This window comes from Channa argus, chromosome 13 (assembly GCF_033026475.1).
Source record: "Channa argus isolate prfri chromosome 13, Channa argus male v1.0, whole genome shotgun sequence".
NCBI classification, from domain to species: Eukaryota; Metazoa; Chordata; class Actinopteri; order Anabantiformes; family Channidae; genus Channa; species Channa argus.
In genome coordinates, this window is record NC_090209.1 from 2,850,915 (window position 1) to 2,878,129 (window position 27,215).

At 37.4% G+C, this 27,215-nt stretch overlaps 1 protein-coding gene across 1 annotated transcript; it reads left to right on the plus strand.

Annotated features, from left to right (window-relative positions):
• Window positions 1-1,163: 1,163 nt before the first annotated feature.
• On the plus strand, window positions 1,164-27,180 carry LOC137140199 (uncharacterized). The gene is made up of 26 exons (XM_067528382.1): window positions 1,164-1,194; window positions 2,717-2,848; window positions 3,082-3,227; window positions 5,310-5,463; window positions 5,954-7,488; window positions 9,496-9,654; window positions 9,926-10,024; window positions 11,108-11,363; window positions 12,375-12,437; window positions 12,598-12,707; window positions 13,917-14,054; window positions 14,231-14,338; window positions 14,567-14,708; window positions 16,022-16,540; window positions 16,690-16,734; window positions 17,019-17,098; window positions 17,304-17,416; window positions 17,913-18,096; window positions 19,648-19,732; window positions 21,491-21,636; window positions 21,817-21,907; window positions 22,091-22,239; window positions 22,460-22,545; window positions 23,592-23,661; window positions 23,790-23,911; window positions 24,331-27,180. Exons 2-26 carry the CDS (start codon window positions 2,728-2,730, stop codon window positions 24,563-24,565), a joined length of 4,956 nt encoding a protein of 1,651 aa, XP_067384483.1. The 5' UTR covers window positions 1,164-1,194; window positions 2,717-2,727; the 3' UTR covers window positions 24,566-27,180.
• Window positions 27,181-27,215: the final 35 nt, after the last annotated feature.

The following is a 27,215-nucleotide window of genomic DNA, read 5'->3' on the forward strand; positions in this document are numbered from 1 at the left end:
GAACAAGAACATGTCTCAGGTAGCCGGTTGATGGCCCAGTAGTGGTTGTAAGATTGTGGTTTAAGCTTTGGGTGTATGGATTTTGGCAAGTTTGGGCTGAGCATCGGCACATTTTGCAGCATTTAGGATGACTAAAGGCCATAGATTTCACCTGGTGAAAGAGGGGACTGAAAGGAGACCCCCCTCCCCAACAAAAACTCAAGGAAGCTGCAGTAAAAGCCTTGAAAAACAAATTGAAAAAGAAAGCAACCATTTGGTGATTTCAGTAACAGGCATTGCATTTCCAACCAAATATTAAGTTTTATTTACTTCAGTTTTAGTACTTTCAATGTATTTGTTTCATTACTTATGAAATTGATCAAATTTGGGCGATCTGAGACAAAATGTGCTATCTTGTGTAGAAACCAACAAATTCAAGATGAAGCTCTGAACTTTTGTTTCATATTCATCACAGGTGTCTTCAAAGTACTGCAAAACAAATACTTTTGAAGAAGACTATATGTTTTTTAGTTAAGATTATCTCTTATCATTCAACACTGCAGGTAATCGTGCTAGTCTTCTAATTATCATGGCTCATCACCCTCCACATTATATCTAATTACATCTTTGCGTGTCAACATATTTTAGGATAGTTTAAATAGCGCTGTCTTCTATTTATTTCACTGCTAGTATCTAACATTTCTGGGGCCTATTAGGCAAGTAGTTGTTGGGAATGTTTGTTAGCACTTTTGTTTTTCATATTTTGCAGATGACAAATGACAGTAACTTAAAATGTATTAAATACGGTAAAAAAAACAAACAAACCGTAACTCGATGTTTAACTCGTGTGTCGTGCGTTACGGAGCGGCCCTTGTTAGAAAACGGCTTAGCTACCACAGGCAACTAGCGTTTTAGCGTTACATCTTGCTAGCTACAGCTTACGCTACGTAGCGTTAGCTCAGTGTGTGACATTCACCCTGCGATTTTTAGCAAAGCACGTAGCAAGCAGTGATTATGTTATTTTTTTGTCAATATTATAGTCAAGGTCTTCAAGAATGCGATTGTTGGAACTAGGTATTAGGGCCCGTTCCTACTTTAAAAAGAAACAATGATGGCGGGGGTCAGCTAGCCTGGGGTGAGGGGCGGGCTTTGGGGGATGGAGGGATTCTTAAGCGTGAGACTATACTTTAAATACCCAGGAGGAACGAAACGGAGGTGAGTTGAAGGTTTTAAGCGCATTTTGGAAATTACTTTCAAACGTTAAGTCATACAAACGGAACACAAAGTCTATTGTATATCGTAGCTAATCTTATACTTTGAACTCGACTATTTTTAAAGTTTATTCCATATACCGACGTTATAAAGTTATGTTTGCGTTATGTAGCCACACTAGCTAATGACTCAACTGTTGTTCCGGATACTGCATGTTTCGCTACCCTTGTTTCCAAACATTAGCTTATTTTATCGTGTTTTCTTTAACTTATGGGGGTCAGTCTGTTTTTGATAGGCTCTTAACGTGTTTTGTCGGCAGTGATATGGCTGTAAAGAGTTAGAACGTTCACAGACACAGCTAAAACACAGTTAGGCCAAGGATGTTAGAACTGTTCGGTAACTATTTTGTCCCTATTTTGCCCCTATAAACATTATTCCCTCCATTAAACCCTCACATCTTGTCTTCTCTTCGGGGAAATAATAGTTTGCTGTGGAGTAATATTGAACGTTTGGAACTTCCTGTTTGCAGCTGATCTGAACTCAGTCTTTTCTGTATAAACGCTAACGTGGTAAACGCATAGAATCTGAACCAGTGTCAGTCTCGTTACAACCGCTGTGTTCTACCGCTCCATTGATTCTATAGGTCAGAACGCTATCCGCTCTCACCTGATTGGTGTAGAGACTGTACCATCTGGGCAGTTGGTTGAGTTCCAGATAGGCCGTGAATTACACACTCAAGTCACAACATACACATTGGAATCGCAGTTGCAGTTACTCAGACTTTTAGTTGGAACTTGTGTTGTGTTGGGAAGCAGGACAATAACGACAGTGTAAAATGTAATATAATTGATTGATTGTACATTTGTAGTACAATTTTGCTTCTAATCTTCTAAATCTAATTCTTAAAAGAAGGCTAACTTGATTTTGCCCTTCATCTTATTTGTAAGGAGTCAACTTCACTACTTAGCTTCATCCTATGTACTGAATTTAACGACACACCCGCATGTCTTGTATGCATCATGTTAGCTGGAGAAGCTCCACGTTTTCGTCTCAGTGTTCGTCTGCAGGAGATGCTGCAGAACGGCACATGTGCAGCGGATTCTGCTCTGCCATTATGTCTATATTACGGGACTGACACCCAGGCCGTGCTGTATTATTATGTATTATGATCTTTCCTGGAATTGGCAACATGCCCACTGAAAGAAAAGTTAAACTTTTTAAAATGAAAATAACAAGTGTGGAACGCTTTATTTATGGCTGATTTCAACCTTATTTTTAGTGAGGTTCATTTGAGAAGGCATGATGAAATTCTTTTCAGCAATTGTGGATAATGAGACAAAAACTGTAAATGGGTAATGTATTTTTTTAAAACATTTGCCCTTATTTCTTGTTCCTGAGCATTTAGTGCACCTTGTTTTGTAAAAGTATTAGGAACTTGATATGAAAGTGAGTCGGTTGTTTATTATTAGATCATGTTCATCAGATTTCTATGTAATGACAGGCTATTTATGTTGTGTTGATGCAGGTCTCAGTGTTATGGAGATGGCAGTGAATGTAAGACGTAAAACAGGGCATTCATATAACCGCTATGAGCTGCTAGCTTGGCTTAATGAAACTTTGCAGACAGGCTTCACCAAGGTGGAGCACATATGCACAGGTAGGTAAATCGGCATTATCTTCATATCTATGTAACTAGTGTAGACTTTGCACAACTGCATCATGTTCCAACTTTTACTGTTTTATTTAATAATTCCAATATCCTATGAAGCCTATGCTATTATATTTGTTTCAGCAATTGTCCCTTGGCTGAAAACTACTGTAATTCACACTACTGACCTATTTCTATTTAGCAGCTCTTCAGTCTTTGTGTGTGGCTTTGTGACCATCCAGGTGCAGCTTATTGCCAGCTGATGCATTGGTTGTTTCCCGCATCCCTTGACCTTTCCAGGGTCCGATTCCAAAGTAATAATTTGGTGGACACGATCCATAACTACAGTTTACTGCAAGCTGCATTTAGAAAAGTTGGAGTTGTCCGAGTGAGTACCTATATCTCTCATACACAGCTGCAAGAAAAAGTAATGGCACTGTAATTTCATGGTTTCCTGCATAAATGGGTCATCTAATGTGATCTGATCTTAACCAAAGTAAATAATATTAACAAACACAATATTTCTAAGCACATGAAACACACAAACCTTTCATGTTTTTTATTGAACATATCTGTTAATAACTGGTTGAACAACCTTTGCCAACAGTAACCTCAAGAAAGTGCTGTGAATTAGACCTTAATAATGTTCAGGAGGAATTTTGGGCCATTCCTCCTTACAGAACTGCTTCAGCTCTGCCAAATTTCTAAGCCAATTGGTATGGAAAGCTTTCTTAAGGTCATTTCACAGCATCTACATTGGGTTTAGCTCTGGGTTCTGACTGGGCCACTCCAAATGGTGGATTTTGGTGTCTCTGGAGCTATTCTGACTTATATTTACTTTAATGTTTAAGGTAATTGTGCTCTTTTCATAAAAAATCCTGTTGCTGCCAAGAATATGCAAGAATTTCTGTTGATGTGGGATTTACTTACGATGCAGCGAATAGATGAGGATTTTACTCTTCAGCAAATCATACTAAAAGCACAACAGTCTAGTAATTTTATTGGTACTTGGTTTTGGAAAGTTATCAAATGTAAGTACTGGTACATGTACTCAGTCTGGAAAAAATGTTGTAACGGATCATCCCTACCAATGAATCCTTCAAGTAGTCAGCTGTTACTGTAGGGTTCTTTTTTACCTCCTTGAGCATTATGCATTGTGCTTATAGTTATCTTGACTGGGTCCCTAGCTCTATGGAGAGTTTTGTTTTATTATTTATTATTATTTTTTTTTGTCCTTTTCAGCTTATCCTGTAAGTTCAGGGTCGCCACAGCGTATCATTGTCCGCATGTTGATTTGGCACAGTTTTTACGCCAGATGCCCTTCCTGACGCAACCCTCCCCAGTTTCTACTTGGCTTAGCTAAACTGGCACTGCACAGCTGGGGATGGGAATCAGCTGTTAGGGGTTCAGTATCTTGCCTAGGGACACTTCAACATTCCCATCTACATGAAAAAATCTCTTTTTTTTTTTTACAGGCATTGCTCGCATCAGTTGATGTTGTGACTTTTAGGATCAGATCACAATTGACCAATTTATATGCAGAAAACAAGGAAATTGCATACAGTTCATTCCTTTTTGTTGCAACCGTGACTTTAGGTATTAGCTAACCACAGATATGTATGTATTAGTCAATAGGTTGACTGATTCAGATATTTTTCAGTGGTGAAAGAAAAATTCAGATCAGATATTTTATTGGTGGAAGAAGAAATCGGATCCTTAAAGAAAAAATTCTAATACCATAGTATAAAAATGTTCTAACAACAAGTTCTAACAACTCCTTTATTTAAAAAGTTACTTAAGTAAAAGTCCAAAAGCATTAGGTAAAAACAATACTAAAATTACTGTTTCACATCAAATAGTATGATATTATTGTTCTAACAACAAGTTCTAACAACTCCTTTATTTAAAAAGTTACTTAAGTAAAAGTCCAAAAGCATTAGGTAAAAACAATACTAAAATTGCTGTTTCACATCAAATAGTATGATATTATTGGGTTATAATTATCATGTGTTTATCCCTTTAACGTTGCTTCACATAATGGAGCTTATAATAAATGATCTTTTGTACTGTACACTGTTTTGATGACCATGTGTTTCAAATCTAATAATTACCATTTGAATACCTGTATATTTTGCTGGGTAGCTATGAATTTCTCACAAGATATCAATAAATTCTGATGATTTTATGGATTTTGTAAGTAGCTAGTAACTAAAGTTATCTAATGAATTTAGAGTGAAACTATATTTGCCTCTAATTTGTAGAGGCAAATATATATGTAAAGTGACAGGAAATAGGAATACTTAAGTAAAGTAGAATGATCTTAAAATTGTATATTATTACTTAGTTACAACTGAGATAGTTGAAGTATTTGTAATTTTTGTCGATATTGTCGTGTGTTTATTCATTTCACAGCTACAGAGAGCAATATACTTACTTGGGATTTTTGAATGTTTTCTTTTCTCTTATCCAGAATATCCCTATTGAGGCATTAATGAAAGGGAACAGTACAGTGTCTCTGACTTTCCTCCAGTGGTTTAAGCTGTTTTGTGAGGAGAACAAGAGCAACAGGGTGTATCATGCCTTGGAGGCCAGAGGTGGACAGAGTATTGTTCCTGTTGACTCAGGTGGGAACAGTGTGTATCACTGATGTTATACAGATATCATACATAGCAAAGGTGTAGTTTATTGGAATACAAAAAAAAAAAAGAAAAAATTTAGTATGAGGCATGTTGATGTTTTCTGTTATATTTTGTATTTATTTAAACAAGTGAATTCATAAGTAGTAGGAAAAAAATTATCATGTGCCAATAAAATGCTAAAAATCAGTTGGCATTCTTGCTCTCGCACCTGCTGCCCCAACAGCTTTTTAAATGTACACACTCTAAATTTTCAGTTACACGTGTGAAATGCTTGCACTGTCAGGCCATGCTTAGGTATCAGTGTTTGGTTTAATACACATTCCCAAGGGGAAGTCAGGGACTGGTAGAAAGCTGTTCTTGGTTCTTTTTAACTTACACAGTGATTTGGAGAAATGTGTTACTAATGTCACTAGTTTTCAAATCCATTTACCCAAGTTCTTTAATGTATGCAAGTTGTTTTCTGTTCCCAATACAGATAATATTTCCTCTCAGACATCTCATCAGAAAGTGGAGATAATTTTAAAGATGGAGGGCAAAAAAGTGGAAGAGCCACTTCTCTGCAAAGAAGAACCAAGGGAGGATCTGAATAGCAGTGCAGAAGTGGTAATAATGATATCGGATGATGAGGATGATGTGGTGGATGTGACGATGGAGCAGAACACAGAGAAAATGAAAACAACAGTGAAAGAAGGCACAGAGTTACAACTGATAAATACTGTGGAAAACACAGAAGGACTGGGCAAGGAAAGTCAAGCAAACAGTCTTTACAACAGAGATGCTTTGTTGTGCCTTATCAGAAGATTCTGTTATGATGATGACTCAAACTTAAATTTAACTACAAACACAGATTCTCACATTTCTACCATCTTGAGTCCAAACTACACAAAAGGCATCATCCAGGCCTGCTCACATGCACCATATTGCCTCTACCTTTACATGGGTGTAGAGCTGGGTGAAGGAAAGAGAACAAGTGTTGTCCTGGTTGGCTGTCTTGACCAGAGCTCAGGGGCCAGTGTGGTTAGGTTTCTAAACACTATGCAAATGAGTGCTGATGCTGTTGATCTACAAGTGCCATCACACATGGACACTATGCCAGTTCCACACCCATCAGATTCTGATGCACACCTTCTGATTGAGATGCTAAAACAATTTGGCCTTTCTTTGTCTAACCTTTCTGTGTTTTACTGTAATGCTCCCCACCCAGGGGGAAGCCAGATGTTTGTATCCAAGCTTCAGGCTTTTAACCCTAGTTTACTATCACTTTGTGGCCTCTCTGGGATAGCAGGTAGAGCCTGCCAGTCTGGACTCATGGCTTCCTTTAGTTGTGTGGTTGACCTTGTTAAAGACATCCACTATCACTACTCGACCAGCCTCTCTGTTAATGAGAGTCTAAAAGAGATATTTGCTGATGCACAGTTTTATAACCCATCCCATCCTATCTCTGAACAGTGTTTGTTTTTTATCTGGACTGTGCAGAAGATGGTCAGCAACTGGAGTGATTTAGTAGAATATTTTAAGTCACTCAATCATGCTGAGGATGCTAACCACATCAGAATCCAGCTGATGCAATATAAAGTCAAGCTGCAGTTCCTCTTTCTCTCCCAAACTTTGGAACCCCTTGCAGCTCTTCAAGAACTGCAGCAGGACGGCACAGCGGACGTGGCTGTGGAGCTCCAACTGGCCTCCATCTTGATACACTCCTATGCAGCCAGCATTTTCCGGCCCTCTGTAGCCAAGCACTTCCTCAGGAGGCGAGACCTGCATTTCCTCCACAGTGAGAAAGATTTGCTTCCCATGGAAGAGGTTAACATAGGTTCTCATGCCAGAGAATTTCTGTGGGCCTCTGCTGTTGTGGATCTGGGGGAAGAAGAGAGGAGTGACTTCCTAAAGGCTGTGGTGACGTTTTATAAAGAATCGCTACTGAGTCTAATGCAGAGTATTCCTGAAAAACTTGGAGACATGGCACTGAGGAATATTGGCACAGTGCTAAAACATCCTGAAAACAGAAATGTAAGAAGAGTTGTTTTTATACTAATTGAGATTTAATGCAATTAGCTTTAGCACAGTATTGTTGAGTGTTTTTAGACTCATTGTTTGGATACAGTAGAAATGAAGGTAGTGTAAAATAGATTTTTTTCCGAATGTAAATGTATTTAACATTAACATAAGTTTTTATTTTTTGTCCCTCTGCAAGTTACGTTTTTATGCACAAGAACAAAATCATACACTGCCCTCTGAATAGAAGTCGCACCCTTAAATGTTTTCATTATCTCTGTTCACAATTTTAAGGAATAGTTTAACATTATGGGAAAGTTGGTTATTTGCACTGATATACACTGATGTACTCATATACACTGATTGGCCATACAGACAGAAAACCATTCAGATTCACATTCATACCTACGGGCAATTTAGAGTCACCACCATGTTGTGTGTACATTGCGTACATGGGGAAGAGATGGCATCAGAATGCAAAATAGGAAGAAGGAAGGCCAATGGGAGTGTCGTGCTTTAGGCAATGTTTTTCTGAGAAACATAGAGTCCTCCCATTCATGTTCTCTACCACCCACCCAAACATTGTTGCCAATGAAGTACACCTCTTCATGGAAACAGTGTTCACTGTGGACAGTGGACTGTTTAAGCAGAGTAATGCACCTGCCTCACTGCAAAAATTGGTTAGGAATTTAAACTTAACTAATTTGAGGTGTTGAAATGGTCTCCAAATTCTCCATATCTAAATCCAATTGAACATCTGTGTCGTCCGAAAAAAAAAAAAAGGTCCAATCTATATTGGCCACACTTAATAGCCAGATATTAACGTCAACTGAGAAAGTAAAGATGTCTATTCACCTTATTCCTGGGGGTGATGCAGAAGAAAGAATTATGGGTGCAACTTCTGTAACTGATAGGAAGTTATGGCAACAGTTACAACTTTCTTATGCTTCCAAGTTGATTGAAGCATTTCTTTTAAACCTGCTGTGCCTATAATCTTTCCTATATTTAATTATTTTTTTAAATGAAGTGTAGCCTTGCATTAGAGATTATTGTGGATAGCATGCCTGCTAATAACAGAATTGGTGAAATGTGAAATTTCCTTACAGGGATGCTACATGCATCCGTAGAATTTTGCAACAATGTTGTATATGCATCAAAGAGGGGAGATTTCATGTGAATAGTTTTAGTTGCCCACCAAGAGATGACGAATTTAAACCAAAAATCTATGTTCATAAACAAGACCAAATAAAACACTGCATGTAAGTTCATTTCTGTTCTGAGAAATTGATCAGAATCCCATGGGGCAAAAACTCTGGAATTCATAGTATCCTTTCATGTAAAAAGTCAGTGTTTGTACAAAATGTCTATTAATTTCAGTATTATTAGTACAGTTTAAAAGCAGTTTGTGCCATAGATTGCAGGACAGCTGTTAGCTAATATTACTTTGGTTTATTAACTTTTATTTTCAGTCTCTGTCTCCTTCTTAATCTTATTACCAAGGAGATACTGACATCAGAGCTTTTCCTATTATTTATCACTTCACCATCTGTTACAATGGAGTCAAAGCAGCTACATAAATATGCCACTTTACATTATTCAAGGCCACTTTTTCATCTCATTCTCCCATTCTATAATAATGTTAGCACAAGATCAGAGGAATGCACACATTGTTCCATCTGAGGTGTAACAGATTCGGCCCCCACATTTTATATTAACCAACGGGATTAGCATATGGGCACTTCTCTCTCAGACTTGCGTTCAGTCAAAGCAATTTTAAGTCATGCCTATAATTCATTCAATCCATCATGGGTGCTAGAAATTATGCTGAACTATTTCTTTGCTACAGTTGGTTATGTTTGCTTTATAATGCCATTCTGCTGGATATTGAAGTCTTTAAAGATCAGTTTCTATATGACATCACTGGCATCCAGCAGGTGAAACATCAGGTTGCTTTGTCTAACTTTTAAAAACAAAATGTCAACAATGGAACTTACTTTCTGTGATTCTGTGTTTTCCTATAAGAATAGTCATCTGTGCAGACATGTGCTGTTGGAAGTGGGAGTTCATTTGGGTCTGTGTAATGCTGGTTCTCCAGAAGCACATCAGCTGGTGAATGATTATATAAGTTGCATTAAGGCAGTGAAGACAAGCAGAAAAAGTGAAGATCCTTTCTGGGCAAAGGTATGCCGACACGGCTGCTCATGGTAGCCTAATGCAACCTCACCTTTTCAGAGACCTAGGTTTTTAAGTGTCTAGTTACTGAAATTACCTGCATTGAATAGACAAACTTTTTTTCCCGTAGTATTAGAAATGTACCTGTACCTTACTGTATTTACTGTATTACTTACTAGTGATAAAAGCAGTTGACTACATGTAGATATAAGTGGTAATCAATACCCATTGTCTAATGAAATGAAATGTTACTACAACAATTCTGTTAATATCTTTACAGATATTACATGGCCTGAAACCTGACTCTATTTTGCGTAGACTAATCCAAATCCTCCTTGCCCTGCCAAGCTCTCTATGCAGGACACAGCTACTTGCTAAGGTAAGTTTTAAAAGCTAAAGCTTTCAAGAAACCTGTCTGGTTACTTTAGAGACTAAATCAGATCCAGCTGAATCCTATCAGGCTCCCAACAAATAGCACCAAGGTGGACAATATGCCTGGTTGTGTCAAAAGCAGTATTGGATTAATGCTGATTACTCACTTATTATGCTGATAAGGATTCATAGTTATTCCTTTGGTGTTTGTATATGTATGCGGCTGAAAAATGCTGAGTACCTCTAATAAAAGAAAGGTGAAGAACCACTGCTTTATTGTTACCTGCAAGTTGACATTTTGTATTAAAATTGAGGTGCAATATAATATGTCAGCAATTGGATTAGTTGTCATGAATTTAGTCCATATAGTATATATTTATGGTATACAGATGATAAATCCTAACAAGTCTGACGATTTGTTTTTATCACTAATAGGTTATTACTTCGGTTTCCTTTAACATTTTCTCTAGTGCCATTTGAGACTAAAATTTCATTTTGCAAAACCAGTGATATTCCTGTTAACATTAGCTATATATTGTACATAATACTAATTTGAACATACACTCGCTGTCCAGTTTATTAGGTTACACCTGTTCAACTGCTTGATATTGCGAATATCAAATCAGACAGGGAAGAAAAGTGACAAAAGTGACATGAATGCGGCATATATGTTGGTACCACATGTGCTGGTCAGAGTATTTGAGAATCTGCTCATCTATTACGATTTTTACTCACAATCATTTATACAGTTTACAGAGAATGGTTTGGAGAAAAAAAATTACTTTTTCAGTGAGCAGCAGTGCTATGGATAAAAATGCCTTATATATAATTTTAAAGTGATTTTTTTTGAACATGACAAAGAGTTTACTTTACTCAAATGGCCTTCACAATTAACAGATCTCATTCCAAACGAGCACCTTTGGGATGATGTGTACCAGGTGATTGGCATTGTAGATGTACAGCTGTCAAATCTGCAGTAACTGCATAATGCTATATGAATATGGACCAAAATCTCTAAGCTAAGTCTCAAGCAGCTTTTGGAATCTATGTTAAACTAAGATGACAAATCTCAGTTTGTGTTGTTTAACAGGTGTTCAACAACATCAAGGATCTTCCTGACAGCAAGGAAACCTTTAATGTCACACCTCGACCAAACAGGTGGCCAGGACAACTCCGGGTCCAGAGAAGGCAACTACCTCCCCAGAGAAGATATGGCCGAAAGCAGGAAGAAGAAAATGAAGACAGTTCATCTGAAGATACCGACAGTTTTATGGGCAAACCCAGTTTACATATGCCTTCCAAACCCTACATAACTGAGGACTCAGACAACACAGACAATTCCTCTGGTAAGACTATCCCTGTGTGTACACTGTGTGACTACAGCTTGATGTGTTAGTTGGTTATGTCTATGCTGCAGGTGCATCTACATGAATTAGTTTGTTGTGCTTGGCTAACAAAGAAAATTTACAGTATAAAATCTAGGCTTGAGAATTGAAACTCATTTCGAAATTAGAACCGAATAAAATTTACTCTTGGAAAAACTGAACTTGACTTCTGCTAATCGGTTATAAACCAAAACTGCATATCTGGAGAATGTACTTAACTATTTATCAGTAATACCTATTTATAAAAAATGTTGCCCATCAGTGCAAGATTATGTTATTTTTTTAGAATTGAGTTAGCATGTGTGGCTAATGTAACAGATTACAACACAGTTATGACCACAGTACGTAGTCAAAAGTCTGGCTTCACTTTAGAAAACTAAAAAAGAGACTTTTTAGGTTGCACCTAAAATGTGATGAAACATTTAAAGTAGAACAGTGTTGAACTGAAAGACTGGCCAGTGTTTGATGTTTTGCAGTCTCCTAGCCCCGTTTGGGACTGTCTTCTCAATGTATAGGAGCCGGTCCCAGATTCATCTTCTTAAAACAATTTATAAACTGCTTTGTACTTTAGTGTGATGCCTTGGCAAGCAAATAAAATGCAGTTTTGCATAACCAGCCCCTAAGTCACTCTAGATGCTTAAAAATGTTGTCTTACCTAAATCTCACCTTTGCGTAGCCTGTCCAAGTGTCTATTCAAAAGCAGTATCCTCCGAATTCTGGTGTAGATTGTCTCTACTGCCATTTACGGTCTGTTCCCGAATGAGGAACAGGAATTATTTTTTTTGGTCCTTTCGGCTTATCATGTGAGATTAGGGTCGCCTAATCTCAGGAAACAGGAAATTGATAAGAATGAAAATCGAATTGGAATTGATTGCTTTCAAATGATAATCAACCCTAATTATGACGAGTACAGTAATTCCAAATGTTTTTGTTAATAATGACCAATGTGACTGTGGGTTTTATTTTCATCAGATGTGGTTGATGTCACAGAGGAGTCCAAAATACCTGGGACCATCACACTAATGAACAGTTATAGTAAGTAAGAATTATAGAATATGATTAATATTCTAGTGAAAGAACAAGAATGTTAATAGTTTAAGAACTTTAACTATTGGCTAAATAGTTGTCAGTGGGTCCGAATCAAAGTCAGATTTGTGTGCATTTTATTCAGTAGCACATTGACAATGTTCTACAGGTCAAACACCTCCACCAGAGGGTGCTCTGGGCACGGGTGGTGGTGATGATGATGATGATGACAAGGACTTTGTTTCAACAAGTACATACCCTATCTCAGAGGATTTGCAGGTAAAGTTATGTGCACTAAAGCAATTTGATAAGCAGTTTGTAATTCTAATAGCTATACAGTATAAATATTATATTTAAAACATAATATTTACTTATTAAATAGTCCAGTCAAAAATAGACTAACAGCCACCTAGAAGAACTGAAAGAAATACAAAACAACTGCCAACTGTAGAAATGCACTAAAAAGACCCACTCTGAACACAATGTTCAGTCAACGAATAGACAGTCATCAAATATCTTTTATCTCTGTATACAAACACATAGGAAAAAAAATTCAATGCAAATTCTAACTCCTGTAGTTGTTAGATGTCCGTAAAAACTCTTTTCACTGTTTTTGCAATAGTGAACTTACAGTCATTAGCCCTTTTCATCCATAGGATACATAACATTCCTTCCTTCATTAATGTGGTAAAACAAAGGCTTTCAGTCATTAAGAGATTGGTCACCTTTACCTTATTGGTTCTCACTGCTTAATTCAGAAGTACCCTAACTGTGATGTAGAGCACCATAGTGACATTTTAACATGCAGCTAAAATGATATAAGACACTTTGTGTTGGAAGAAGCAGGCCACCCTAAATGTTCAGTGGAGTGATGCATCTCACATCATAAGCAATCTTTGTTTTACAGGGCGTAATGCCATGCAGAAGTCTCTTTGTCCACTGGCCTGTTGTCAGTTTAGGTCCTGTTATTAAATTACCATTAGTTAAAGACAGCTGATTAGACCTGCTATTTGACATTTTATATGAATATTAAAAAAATAAATATAAAATATAAAAAGATGAGAACTTGCTAAATCAAGAAGGCGCTATTGTTATGGTTGAATAAGTGTCAAAACCCTGGGCAGAACTCGGTCACAGGCTATAGCTGAGGTCTGTAATGGGAGCACGGATCCACATTAGTAATGCTCTTTGGAGAGTTACTGATGTAGAGAAATGCTTTGCTATAATATTGCAAAACAAAATGTTAAAGATCCTTTAATTTATTATAAGACCTAATAATAAAACATTTTCTGTTCATTTTGAGACTATTGCGGTAAAATTTAGACTAATGGGGGGAAGTCTCAGTAATTAAAGGGAAACAATGATCAATAAAAGACTAACACTTCTGCATAAGTGTTGCAAATAATTCGTTTTTTAATGTAATTGATACACAATTTTAAAAAAAGTCAGTGTTTAACATTTGTGTGTGTGCCTGTGTGCATGGTACAGGGTGTGAATGGGGAGATGGTGTGGGGTAAGGTGGAGGGCTTTTCTCTTTGGCCTGCCATGATCATATCCTGCAAGGAAGAGAATCTGCCTCCAGAGAGGAGGACAGTGGGATGGTATGGACAGACAGTGTCCTCCCAGGTGAGTGAGATTGGGGTATGGGTGCCTGAATTTATTAAGTAAAACACAGAATTATGTAAATAAATGTTTAATATATTGCCTCTTTTGAACCAGTACGGATACCTGTGCTAGTAAGCTGATGAGTTTTAAGTTTTCTCTTTAAGCATCTCCACTTACCACAGTCATTCTGATTGCAGGTCAGTTTGCAGACTCTAAAACCATTTGCCTTCTTTGGTAATTTCTTCTGTGCCAACTCATTCGCCACTCTTGTCACCTACCGAGAAGCCATATTTTTGTCGCTGCAGGTTAGTTTACCCCTCTGTATGCATATTTTCTGAAAAAAAACAGGACTTAAATGAAGAGTGTCATCATATTTACTACCCTAAAAGTTCTGCCTGTGGAATTACATTTAGCCATGCTGATCACAGACAAAACCATCATGCAATAATCTGAATTTCAGGTTATGTGCTTATGAACAGAAAATTTTCATGTGTATTTGTCTTCCTGCTTACATATTTATCTCTGTCTGTCAGGAGGCAGCGCATCGTTGCAAGAAACAGTTTTCTGCAAGTCTTGACAATGGGGAAGAGCTGCTAAAGCAGATGTTAGACTGGGCTTTTGGAGGCTTTCAACCCACAGGCCCAGAGGGATTTAAACCAACGGATTTCATAAGTGGTATGGAGATGTAATTCATTAATTGTATTTTTAACAATACTCATACAGACACTACAGCCAACAATGAAGTGCCTCTGCTCATGCTTAGTGTTTGTCAGTCTGCAGGCTGGATTAGCTTAGGTTTTTGCTGTAGAACTACAATGTTTTCCAAAAATACAACATCAAAAATAATATCAGTGAGAAAAGAAAAATGCTCAGAGTCACGATTACTCAGTACATTTGGTCTGAGGTAAGTTAGTCCTCTTTGCTTGCAAATGTTTAATATCATACTGAGCTGATTTTTAAAATGCACTAAAATCAAAATCAGCAGGAAAACGCTAAAGTAAAAGAAAAAACAGCAATTTAAATTACAGGAATGTTGCCTGATTGGCATTTAACCTATTAGGTGTAGCAATAAACTTACCCAAATCTGCACTCTGGAGTAGATAAAAATCCCTGAACAGTGCAAAATGATTTTAACAGCCATCTCTGTTTTTCATGATCAGGGGTAACATAAGGGTTTACTAATGTGAAGTTGGCTGTCAATAGACCGCATAATGCTCGGAATAAACTTGTGTTTAAATGCTCATTACAAAGCTTGATTTGTGTGTTGCTATGCACTACACTCTCAAAAAGTGAGGTTTCTTTGCCACTGTGGTGAGTTTTTATTCATTTTGTGTTGTGTGTGTGTGTGTGTGTGTGTGTGTGTGTGTGTGTAATACAAACAACGGTGTCTAAAACTGAAAAAGTAATGTTGAAGCTAATAGATGTTGAATAGTGGTTACTGAAATGACAAGTGGCTAGTAGTAAAGAGGGTAATCACTGGAGACAATGATCTGAATGTACACTGAATCGATTGGGGACAATCGCAGCTGCATAAAGAGCCATGATATAAAAAAGTTATTTTTAAATTAAATATCATATAATTATTTTAATTTAGCCCCAGAATAAAGTACATGAGCTCATTTATGTAAACTATGCATTTTGTGGTAATGTTCTTAAGGTACGTTGTGATTTCATAAAGGAAGGAAAACTTTGAAGAAGAAAGGATGAATCTCTCAAGTGTTCCCAAAATGTCACCTTTTAACTTAATGTCACACACCTGATAAATGTTGTATGTATGATGAAACGTAAGCAGTAAACTGTAGAAAACAGAAGATTTGGTCAAAAACAGCCACACTACTACAAACACCATGTAAGCATGACAGTGAATAATCTGACACGTGTGTAAGTGCATAGTGTTAAAGATATTATACAGATGGCACATACTGTATGATAGTACTGCTACTGTGTAAAATATCTGATGGTCACATACATTATTCTTCTCTCTGCAGGCAAGAAACTCTTCGAGAAAGCCACCTCTTCTCCTCACTCGTCAATGCCTATGAGCAGCAAGAGCAACTTCAGCAGTGAAATTAATGAAGTGGCTGAAACCTTGAATAAACTGTCGTGTGACTCTATGCAAAAGACCTTCCTCAAGAGCAAAGTTGGAGGAAGTACGTGGAAAGAGGGATTTGATTTGGAAAGAAAAGGCACAAAAGAATTCCTGAAGGAGAAGGCATATAGAGGAGTATGGAACACTGAGACAGGGAAACAAGGAAAGGGAGAATGGGAAAGAGAGAGAGATGACTGGGAAAGTGAATGGGAGAAGATGAAAGGAGGATGGGGGAAGGGGAAGGTTACGGGTGTGTGGAAAAGTAGCAAAGGTCAGAAGAAGAAATGCAGCCTGTTAGATGGATTTGATGATGACATCTCACCAGATTTTGTGCCATACAAGAAGAGGACGTTCACCAAAACTTTCAAGAGCAGCCAGGTGCCAAGCGTGTACACCCAGCCGGACCAAAAAATTAGAGGTAGTAAACAGAACTGCACACACACACACACACACACACACACACAAATTAAATTATATGAAATTGTTCAAATTATGATTTGTAGTTATGGATTGTAATGTTGTATAATTACATCCAATCATTGTTATTCATGCTAACGTTTCTTGCAGAGAAGACCATTCATAAGATCATGGACATGAAGCTGGACATAGAAGGTGAGTGTTTAAGCCTATCATGTCATCAACATTTGCTTTTTTTTTAATGCATAAACTTTACATAAATGTAAAGTTTGTTGTGTTAAATAACAAAACATTCAGTCCTTTAACAGTTTATTATTGGCAATTTAAACATGCACAGTATTCTTAATATTGCTCATTAGTTTGCGGATAACTCTTTTTTTAACATGACTGTGAAGTTTAAGTACAGACAATTTGACTTATTTGCTCTTCTCTTTGCTTCTGTCCGTGTTTTTTTTTTTTTCTGTTTTTTTGTTTTGCAGGATTCTGTTTGTGTTGTGGAACTGAAGATGTTAAAATATTCCACCCTCTGTTTAAAGGCAGCCTCTGCTTAAAGTGTAAAGTAAGATCTTATTATATGCTTCTTTAATTTTTCCTTCTCTTTTTGTGGTAGAACCAGCAGTGACCAACAGTAAGGACTTCTCTTTGCACTGTGCATGTGGGTGGTTGAACGTGTGGCACCATGAACTGGAGACTTAAGTTCAACACTTTTTCGTATGCTGTTAAAATGTCTCTAATCATTGATTGTGTTGGCTGTGTCCCCATAGGACAACTTTACAGAAACTCTGTATCGTTACGATGAAGATGGATATCAGTCCTACTGTACTATCTGCTGCTATGGACTGGAGGTCATATTGTGTGGGAACGATAGCTGCTGCAGGTTGCTTATAACTGACTTTGTTTACATGCACATAAGTAACTGGGGTAATCAGAGAAATCTGCTTTCTTGGGTAATCGGGGAACAGTGTTTACATGCACTTAACCTGGTTACTGTCACGCTTTGTATAAAGGTGAACCCAGGCGAGAGGGAGTAAACTACTGTCTGCAGCCTTTGGTTACACATATGATGTGTTTGTGTGTGTATGTGTGTATATAGATAGATCGATAGATATCTACCTGGGGAAATCAGGTTTCCCTAATCCCCTACCCAGAATTCGGAAACCAGTTTTCTTATACAGACGACACTTAAGAAATGAGCCTTTCTGAGAAAGCCAACATTAACCGGTTACTTAAGTCCATGTAAACGCGCACTTTTTCACATTACATTACATTACACATTACATATTATTTTAATGTACCAATATAGAGGGTCATGAATAGGGCCTAGTCTTTTCCTTCATTTAATCTGTTTTTCTTCTGTCTCTCTCCATTTGCAGGTCTTACTGTGAGGACTGTCTGAACATCCTTGTCAGTCCAGGGACATTTGATTTACTTAAGATGTTGGACCCATGGATCTGCTACCTATGTCAGCCTCATCAACCCCACGGTTCTCTGATTCCCCGGGAAGACTGGAGTATCCGTGTTCAGGAGTTATTTGCCAACAACAGCGCTATGGAGTTTGTGAGTTTTAATTGTATAAGTCTCTAACAGTTCCTTAGTCTGCATTAACAAAATATTTTGTGCATGGTTTCCATTCTTGATCTTGCAGTGATGTTTTTTTTTTTTTTTTAGGGTTACAACTAATTAGTGTTTTCATTAAAAGTTAATCTATCACTTAGGGCTGCAGGATAGTGGGGAAAAAACATCAGAAATACATTTTCACTGATTAAAAAATTCAATTTTGTGAAAATGATTATTCTAGAATAATTAGGGTGATTTTGTAAGCTAGTACCTCAGTATAGAAATGTCTTTTGTCCCCTCCTCCTTTCATCCAGTCTGAAATTAAAATGCCTTCATTTAAAAAATCTGACAGTACATCAAGTAGTTCTCAAATGTGCAGTGTGGATACAGGTGCTGTACAGTTACTTCCAAGACAATTGAACTATAAAGCAACAGTGTGACTAACTAAATATACTTAACTACAAGGCTCATAACTACTAACATGTTTCTGTCCTCTGGACTCCCTGTGTTTACTGAGTGAGATTAAGCTAACACTAGCTTTAGCTGCTTATGTTGGTTTTTGCTTCGAGCATTAGAAAACTGTAAAGAAGGGGGCATTTGCTTTAATTCTGGCATAGCAGGAGTGGGTGGGAGATTATTATTCACACAGTGTTAACACTATACAAAGATTCTGACGAGAGGATGAAATGTTTGGAAAAACTAAGATTCCTAGATTTTTTTTAGACAAGACCAGGTGTATTTTTTTTGTGGATTATCTCATGAAGATGAGAACCCTGGACTTTTGCCTTTTATGTCACCATATTGGGATCTGTGCAGTATGTTTACCATTGCCTGCTACAGTGGTTAGAATGTGTGACCTTTGTTTGGCTAAAATATGTTAACATTTGAAAGAGATGGGAAAAGATGAAGATAAAAAAGGACCCTACCTGGAGAAGTGAATAACAAGCAATTGTATTTGTAAAAATTAATACATAGTTTTCCAGTATAGTTGTAGTAGTAGTAGTAGTAGTAGTAGTAGTAGTAGTAGTAGTAGTAGTAGTAGTAGTAGTAGTAGTAGTAGTAGTACAAAAATTCAATACGACATGACTTTACATTCTCTATAGAAATGTCAAATCTTTGAAAGATAACTTTTTACTGTTCTGAGTCATTCTAACTGCTTTCATAGCGTTGATTTCTAGGTGTTCTACCTGTTGTGGTGGCAGATACAGACACAGATTAACAGATGGTGAACATAGCATTTTGCAACTAAAGAACAAGGAATTTGTCTCAAAAGTTGGTAGAAAGAAGCAAGAGAGTAATGTAGGCTTTAGATTCATCAGGTCATCTCAACAGCTTAAAACTGAGTGATCATGTTCAATAACTGCAGATTGTCGAAATAAGCAGCTGTTACCAAGGCAACTTAAAAAGTCTGCCACTTCTTTGAGTATATGCCAGTTATTTCATAAATAATTTCAGATTAAACTCATAAATTCATATGGAAATGTTCTTGGTTTCGGAATACAAATATCCATTAGCTGGTTCAGGCACTGCATTATTTATTTTCTTTTTCAGGAACCACACCGTGTTTACCCATCTATCCGTGCCAACCTCCGCAGACCACTTCGAGTTCTCTCCCTGTTTGATGGTATAGGTACAGGTGAGTCCACATACCTGACTCTTTTGGGGGAGGGGCAATCAGCACCTGTTAAACACAAAACATGCAAACCCTATGTGTTGATTGGCCAAATTTGACAACTGCTGGCACAGGCCATGCATTGCTGTTGTTTTGCCTGTAGTGCACCTGTTTTTGTAACTTGTCTGAGCTGGAGGCAAGAGTTTGTAACTAGGTTTGTCACTGCAGACATCTATAGGACTCCCTAGTGATGCAAGAACACAAGGATCCAGAGTATAATGAAGAAGCAGGCAGTAGTTATGTAATTACGAACAGTCTAATTTCAGTTTGGCCTTTGCAGACTATAGAAGCATCATGCGTATGAAGAGCATGTAAACTGCAACCTTTAAAGAATGTTGGACACAAGTTGAAACACAGCTATAGTTTAGAACAACACTGCAGCTAGTTTAGAGCTTCACAATTGTATGTATATACAGTTTTGGCTCTGTGGTGACATCATGCCTCGATTGTACAACGACCAGTGCGGCGAGCATAACTGCACCTTAAGCTTTTATACAGTACAGTAAACCCTGTTGTTTTTGTGACAGCATTAGCCAGCTGCAACATTTTGAACTGTGGCTCTTTGCCGCAATATTTCTAAAGTAAAGGTAAAAATTGCAGTGAGGGGACAATACCCCAGCAATAGCTAACTGTTTATTATACAGTGTATTCATTACCTGTGCTTATGAATTCCAATCAGTTAGAAGCTCATAGGGCCTGAAATTCATATTTCAAAATGATGGGTCATTAGGTGACCCATCATAAGGTGAAATGTAGGGGGGGGGGGAATCATTTTTCACATAGGGGTGATTTATACATTTTATGGTGGAACATACTTCTTCGAATATACTATGTGTATGACAGATTGTTTTCTGACGGATTGTCCATCAACATTGAGGAAAAAGTGTTTTTGAGCTGCTGGCACAAGACGGCTTAATCATGTTTAATTAAACATCAGAATGTAAATATGTGAATCTAAAGGGTGCTACATGATGTTAGTTTAGTGTGAATTACTTAATGTTCAGTGTGTCACGCTGTTGCTGCTTTATACCTTTATAAAGGGCAGCTACTTTTGGGCGGCTGTAGCTCAGTTGGTAAGGCAGTCGTCCATGGACCACAGGGTCAGTGGTTCAATTCCCGCTCCTGGCTACATGTCAAAGTGTCCTTGGGCAAGATACTGAACCCCAAGTTGCTTCTGGTGGGTCAGGTGAGCACCTGCATGGCAGCCACTGCCATCAGTGTCTGAGTGTGGGTGAATGGGAATCAACATTGTAAAGTGCTTTGGATAAAAGAACTATATAAGCAACCATTTACCATTTTACCTTAGTTCAGAGATTCCCGACCCTGGTCCAAAGATCACTGCCCTGGTTTTCTAGCTTTCCCTGCACTACTACTACTCTCCTTTTGGCTTATCTCGTGAGTTCAGGGTCGCCACAGCGGATCATTGTCCACATGCACTAACCACTGCTAAATAGCTGGAGCATGTTTGTTCAGTCAATAAGAAGTTGCAAGATACAAATGTGCTCTGGCTTACTCCAACCCATCCTCATCTGTTGTGCAAAGGATGCTAAATATACATAAAAAAATGAATATATACTCTATACATACAGTAGCAGCAGGCTACCTTTCGGATTCTTGTGTATTTTATAAGCAACTTCGATTCAATTTATATTTATGTTGCATTCTTTCATGTTTATATCATTGAAACCTGACTGAAACCTGAGTGTATCTTTATTCTTTCAGGCTATCTTGTGCTAAAGGATCTTGGATTTAAAGTAGAAAAATATGTTGCCTCGGAAGTTTGTGAGGATTCAATTGCTGTGTCAACCATCAACCATGATGGGAAAATCATCCATGTTGGTGACTCCAGGTTCATCACCAAGGAACATGTATGTTCATACTCACTGCTTGTTTTGCTGTTTGCTGAAAATTCATATACTTACAATTCATATATACAAAACGGGAAATTACTCTTAATCTTTTACTGAAAATGTAAATTAGTTTTAGTCAAATTTTAATTATTTTAGTTTAAAGGCTAAAAATTCACTTGTCTCTTTTTGATGATCCAGCTCGAGCAGTGGGGTCCATTCGATTTGCTGATCGGTGGCAGCCCGTGTAATGACCTCTCCATCGTCAACCCGTTCAGAAAAGGCCTGTATGGTGTGTAAGCACTGTTGGAGCTCTTTTTTTTTCAGGAAATCATTTTTTATTGTAGACTGGATTATTATGAACAGATGATATTAACGGTAACTACTCATTTTGGGTGTCCACTCTGCAATACTTTGTGTCGTTCGTGTGCGTGTAATTTTTCTTGGCTGTTTTTGGCCTTCTCCCCTCCCACAGAGGGCACTGGCAGACTATTCTTTGAGTACTACAGAATCCTTCAGCTGCTAAAGCCTAAAGAAGATGACCTCAGACCATTCTTCTGGCTGTTTGAGAATGTGGTCTTCATGAACACACATGACAAAGCCAACATCTGCCGCTTCCTTGAGGTTTACCCAATTCACCAACGGTTGCTTGTTCTATGCTTTCCTTTCCTTTTTTATGCGTTTCCTTATCTTTATCCTGTCTCTTCATTTCCTTTTCCTTCACCTTTTCTCCGTTGACAATTTCTTCCTACACCTATTTTCTTTCTTTGCTTGCTCCTCTGCTTATTATGTCTTAATAACATGTTGTAAATTCTTAACTGACTGCTGTCTAATTGTTCAACAGTGCAACCCGGTGCTGGTGGATGCAGTCAAAGTAAGCCCGGCCCACCGAGCACGTTACTTTTGGGGAAACATCCCAGGGATGACCAGGCAAGACATTCAATTGATCACTCACAATGAATGACCATAGTAACGTTATCAGTACTGGTGTGAGTAAAAGCGTTTGCGCAATTGTTTTCATGACTAAATATCCATTCCCCTCCAAAAATATTGGAACGCCAAATTAAAACGAATAAAACATAATAAATAGTTGCAAATGCATTTGCAGTAACTGCATCAAGACAATTGCGTCAAGTCTGCAATTGTCTGACATCACTAAATCTTTGTTTACCAAGTTTGATTTATTTTTCCTGGGTTTTTCTGCAGCTTCCTCAAATTGCTTTTTTTTTTAAGTCCTGTAAATCCTTCCACTTTTTTCCTTTGATGAAATCCTTTGTTTGGTTGACGGTGCATTGTCTTGCTGCATGATGAAGCTACTTTTGAACAAATTTGGTTTGGAACTTGATCACATCCTTTCTTCCTCCACACTTTGACCTTTCCATCACTTTATCAAAGGTTTATCTCAGTCTCAGGTGGCCCTTGGTGGCTGGGTGGGGCTACACCTGGTAAGGTGGTATTTGAACCTGCTGCCTTCTGCACCCAACCCAATGCTCTAGCACTGATCCACCAGGCTCCCACCCACCCACCCACTATGACCTCAATAATAGGCACATAGTAGAATTGTAAGCTTTCTGAAAGTTTCAACTCAAAAGCAGACATATTCTAGCCTTGTAAAAGTAGAATTTATGGCAGAGCTGCTGTATTGAATTTCATTAGATTGAACAGATGCATCTCACAATACCAAAGGACAAATCTGGGTAACAAGAAAACGTTGAAAGTCATAAAATGTGGGTGAGATACAAAAGGTCTATATCTATGTTTATATACCATCAAATAAAAATCTTTTGATCTTAACTTCAAAAGTCGTCATTGTACAGAAAAAAACATTAGCCTTGCCAATACAATACTCGTGGAAGGGACTGTGTCCTTCATAGATGTGGCAATTTCATCGTGTTCATTTTATACATAATCTTCTATTTCCCTTTTTCATGTTTAAAAATTCTGTATAATTAAAATGTGTTTTTATTTTCCATCAGACCCATTATTGCCTCCCAGAATGACAAGTTGAGCCTGCAAGATTGTTTAGAGATCGGTAGAGAAGCCAGGGTCAGTGATTGAACCTGCTCATTCACTTTTCTCTATTATGTTTTTCATCTACATTCTTTCCATTTGGTCTAACGACTATTTTTGAAACGGTTATACTTTTGAAAAATAATACAGTGATTTTGTTGTAGGTGACTAAAGTGAGGACAATTACCACCAATCCAAATTCACTGAAGCAAGGCAAAGATGTATCTCTGCTCCCTGTCCTTGAGAATGGCAGAGAGGATATTCTCTGGATCACTGAACTAGAAAAGTATGTATCATTATTCTTTTGGAAGATGCAACTAGAAAATTCCTCTAATTAGATATGTTTTGTACTGAGCAAAAGTTTTATTTATTTATTTATTTATTTATGTAAAGCAAATGCACCACTCTTATGCCCATGCGCTGTGCTCCACTAACCTTTCTGATGACCACTATGTCGGTGACATTAGTAGTCACTTCATCAGAGAGCTCACTCCAGCAATGATTTCTGCTACTGAACTGGTGGCTTTTATGTTTGAAATAGTGGGTTTTAAAAACAAAGGTAGTCACAGACTTTATCTCCATCCTGCAGATTGCCTTTCTGTGTCGAACTTGCTCAAGTCTCAAAGTAATACCTTGGTGCCCAGGAGCAAAAATATGTCACAATGACCACTTATGATTTTTTTAACTCTCTTTATTCTTAATCAGAATCTTTGGTTTCCCTAAACATTACACTGATGTGAGGAACATGAACCGGCAACAGAGGCAGAAGGTACTAGGGAAGGCGTGGAGCGTACCAGTCATCCGTCACCTCTTTGCTCCCCTGAAAGACTATTTTGCTTGTGAGGAACTGCTTCCTTTGACCACAACTAGCACATCTACCTCAAACTCCTCTACCTCCCTGTCCCTCCCTGCCTCTCCAGAACTGCAGCAGCTGAGATAGGGGAGGTTGGTTATGTTTAGTATAGTTTAAGATTAAAAGCTGTTTTTCCCATCGTATACTTTATGATGCAAAGTAAGGTTCGGATCGCCACCTCACGGAGAAGCTTTTGTGTATGACTCATGGGGCTATATTGTCCACTCTGAATTTAGCTGTGAAAGCAGTTTTTGTCATAAAATGAAACGGCAGGTTTTTCTGATTGTTAACTCTGCTTTTCCTCCTGACCATCTCTCTCTACTGAAGGTCCATTCTCCACACCTTAAAATGCTCAGTGACTGTCATTTATTTTTCCAAACATATGGTTGCAAAGCATAAATCATGTAGAAGTCCGAGCTGTTACACTGCTTTACTGTGAAAATTGAATCATGTATGTTGTTTTCAGGAAAACAAGACACATTTTTTGATATGTAGCTAGGAAAATGTAGTGTGTAGAAAAACTTTTCATCCCCTTGTATATTTTATTATCATTCTGTTTTTAATTTCAGCCAAGTGGGGCTGAAACTAATGATTGTTATTGTTATCAATTAACCATATTTTTCCTTGATTATTCGGATCATTTGGATTATTTGATGTAAAAATGTCTTCAGCAGTTTCTCTGAGTTTAAAGTTATGTCTTTACATGTCTGGTGTTGTCTGACCAACAACCCCAAACCCCCCAAAAATAATTTAGCCACTATGTAATTTAGTTGATTATGAAAGAGAATTTATGATAAGCAAAACAGTTGCAGGTTTTTGAATGATGATAATTATCTGTATTGATTTTTATTTAAAAAAAAATCTCTAAATGTTGAGTGTAGATTTTTCTTCATTCACAACAGAAATGTAACAATTTTATTTTTAACTGACCATATTGTCTGATATATTATGAATATCTCAAATGTTAGACAGTGATATATTTTATACGGTATTTGTGATAACTGTAATGTGATCAATTGTCTGACTGTTGTATAGAACACTAAGAGTATTGGGATTGGTCCCAACTAATGGTTGTATCATTGATGTTGGGTTTAAGAACAGTTTAGGGTAAAAGGAGTTAGGTGTACTGTACAGCATTACTGCACATAACATTGGGGGGGACAGCGGACCAACAGTAATGTAGCTCATGTATCATGATCATCATCTTTTCACTGTACGTCCTACTGTTTTTACTGGTAGTGTTTTACATTTATAAATGTTTGAAGATAGAAGACTGCTCTCTGTTTTGAGTAATTTTTATCCCTCACTATATGCCATATTTTAGTACTGTACTGTAATTAAAGTGAAACAAGTAAATTCTATTTGACATTGTTAAGAAGACCAATACACAAAATCCTAATTTAAACAAATTTCAGAATGGCCCCTTTTTTTCATTTGTCATGTTGCTAACATTTGGTGTTTCATTTTGCTTAGGTATTTGGCTTAGATGTAAAACTCGGTCAGTTTTTAATCACAATTTTGATTTTTAGCAGCCTGGAGGGATCTGTTAGGTTCACTATATTTACCTTGTCTTATAGGTGAGCAATAAATCAATATGTGAGGGGAACCGTTCTTCCTACCATCAGAATTTCATTCCTGGAAGTGTGGAAATAAATTGAAAGTATGTATAAATAAAAAATTTTTTTCAATAATTTGTATTGTGTCAGGGAGGGCAGGGTGCTTGGACTCGGTGCTTTTATCATCAAATCACTTCCTAAATCTTACCTATGGCCATTTGAACAAACCCTAATTTACCTTGAATGTGCTTTACAATATGAAACCTCATTTACCTTATGGCTGCATACACATTTATCTGAAACTCAGGTGTCATCAGGATGATGCAGGTCTGCTTCCAACTCAACTCGCAACGAAATGTTTTGAGCAGTAAATTATCACTTGGAAAACTTGCTGTGAGTTTTTTAAAATTCTGAATAAATAGTTTAACTATTTATAATTAATTTGCTATTATGTTATGGCCACCCAAGGTAAAGTTGCATTACATCACATTGGTATCAAAGAAGTATTTTGTCGATTTTGAATATCAGATATGCTTCTCATTCTGTTGTATCTGTATAAAGTGATTTTAAAAGTGACCTGATTTCATAATACAGACTTTATGTGTCTATTATTGTTCAAATAAACTTCTACAATTTATGTCGCCCGTTCGCTTTTTGGCCAGCGGATTTCGCCATTTAACTTTGAAATGCATCGAAACAACCATTTTCAACACAACTTAATTATATTGATTCAAAGCCTTCGGGAAGCTCTGGTTTCTACACCACTGCTTTTATCTTGATAAAAAACAAAAATTGATTGTTTGTGTATGACATTTTAAGTTGTCTTCTTTTTAACATTTATACTGTCGTTACAATAAATGCTAAAACGGCTCTATGGTGGGCAGTGACGTCATTTCCGATATCCATTAAGGAATTGTGACTAGTCGAAATGCAATTATAGGCGTCTTAAATGTTCATTCTTACTGGTCAGAATGCGGTTATAGATATCTTGTATTATAAATTTGACTAGTCAAAATGCAGTTCGTGATATCCGAAATGTAATTATAGATATTCAACTGAAAAACATTAGATATTAAGAAGGCTTTCCATAACAATAACATTACACACAACCTCCACCTCCTCACTCCACCTAGAGTCCAAACCTGCTGAACTATGCAAATGGCTACAGAGTCAGAGCATAT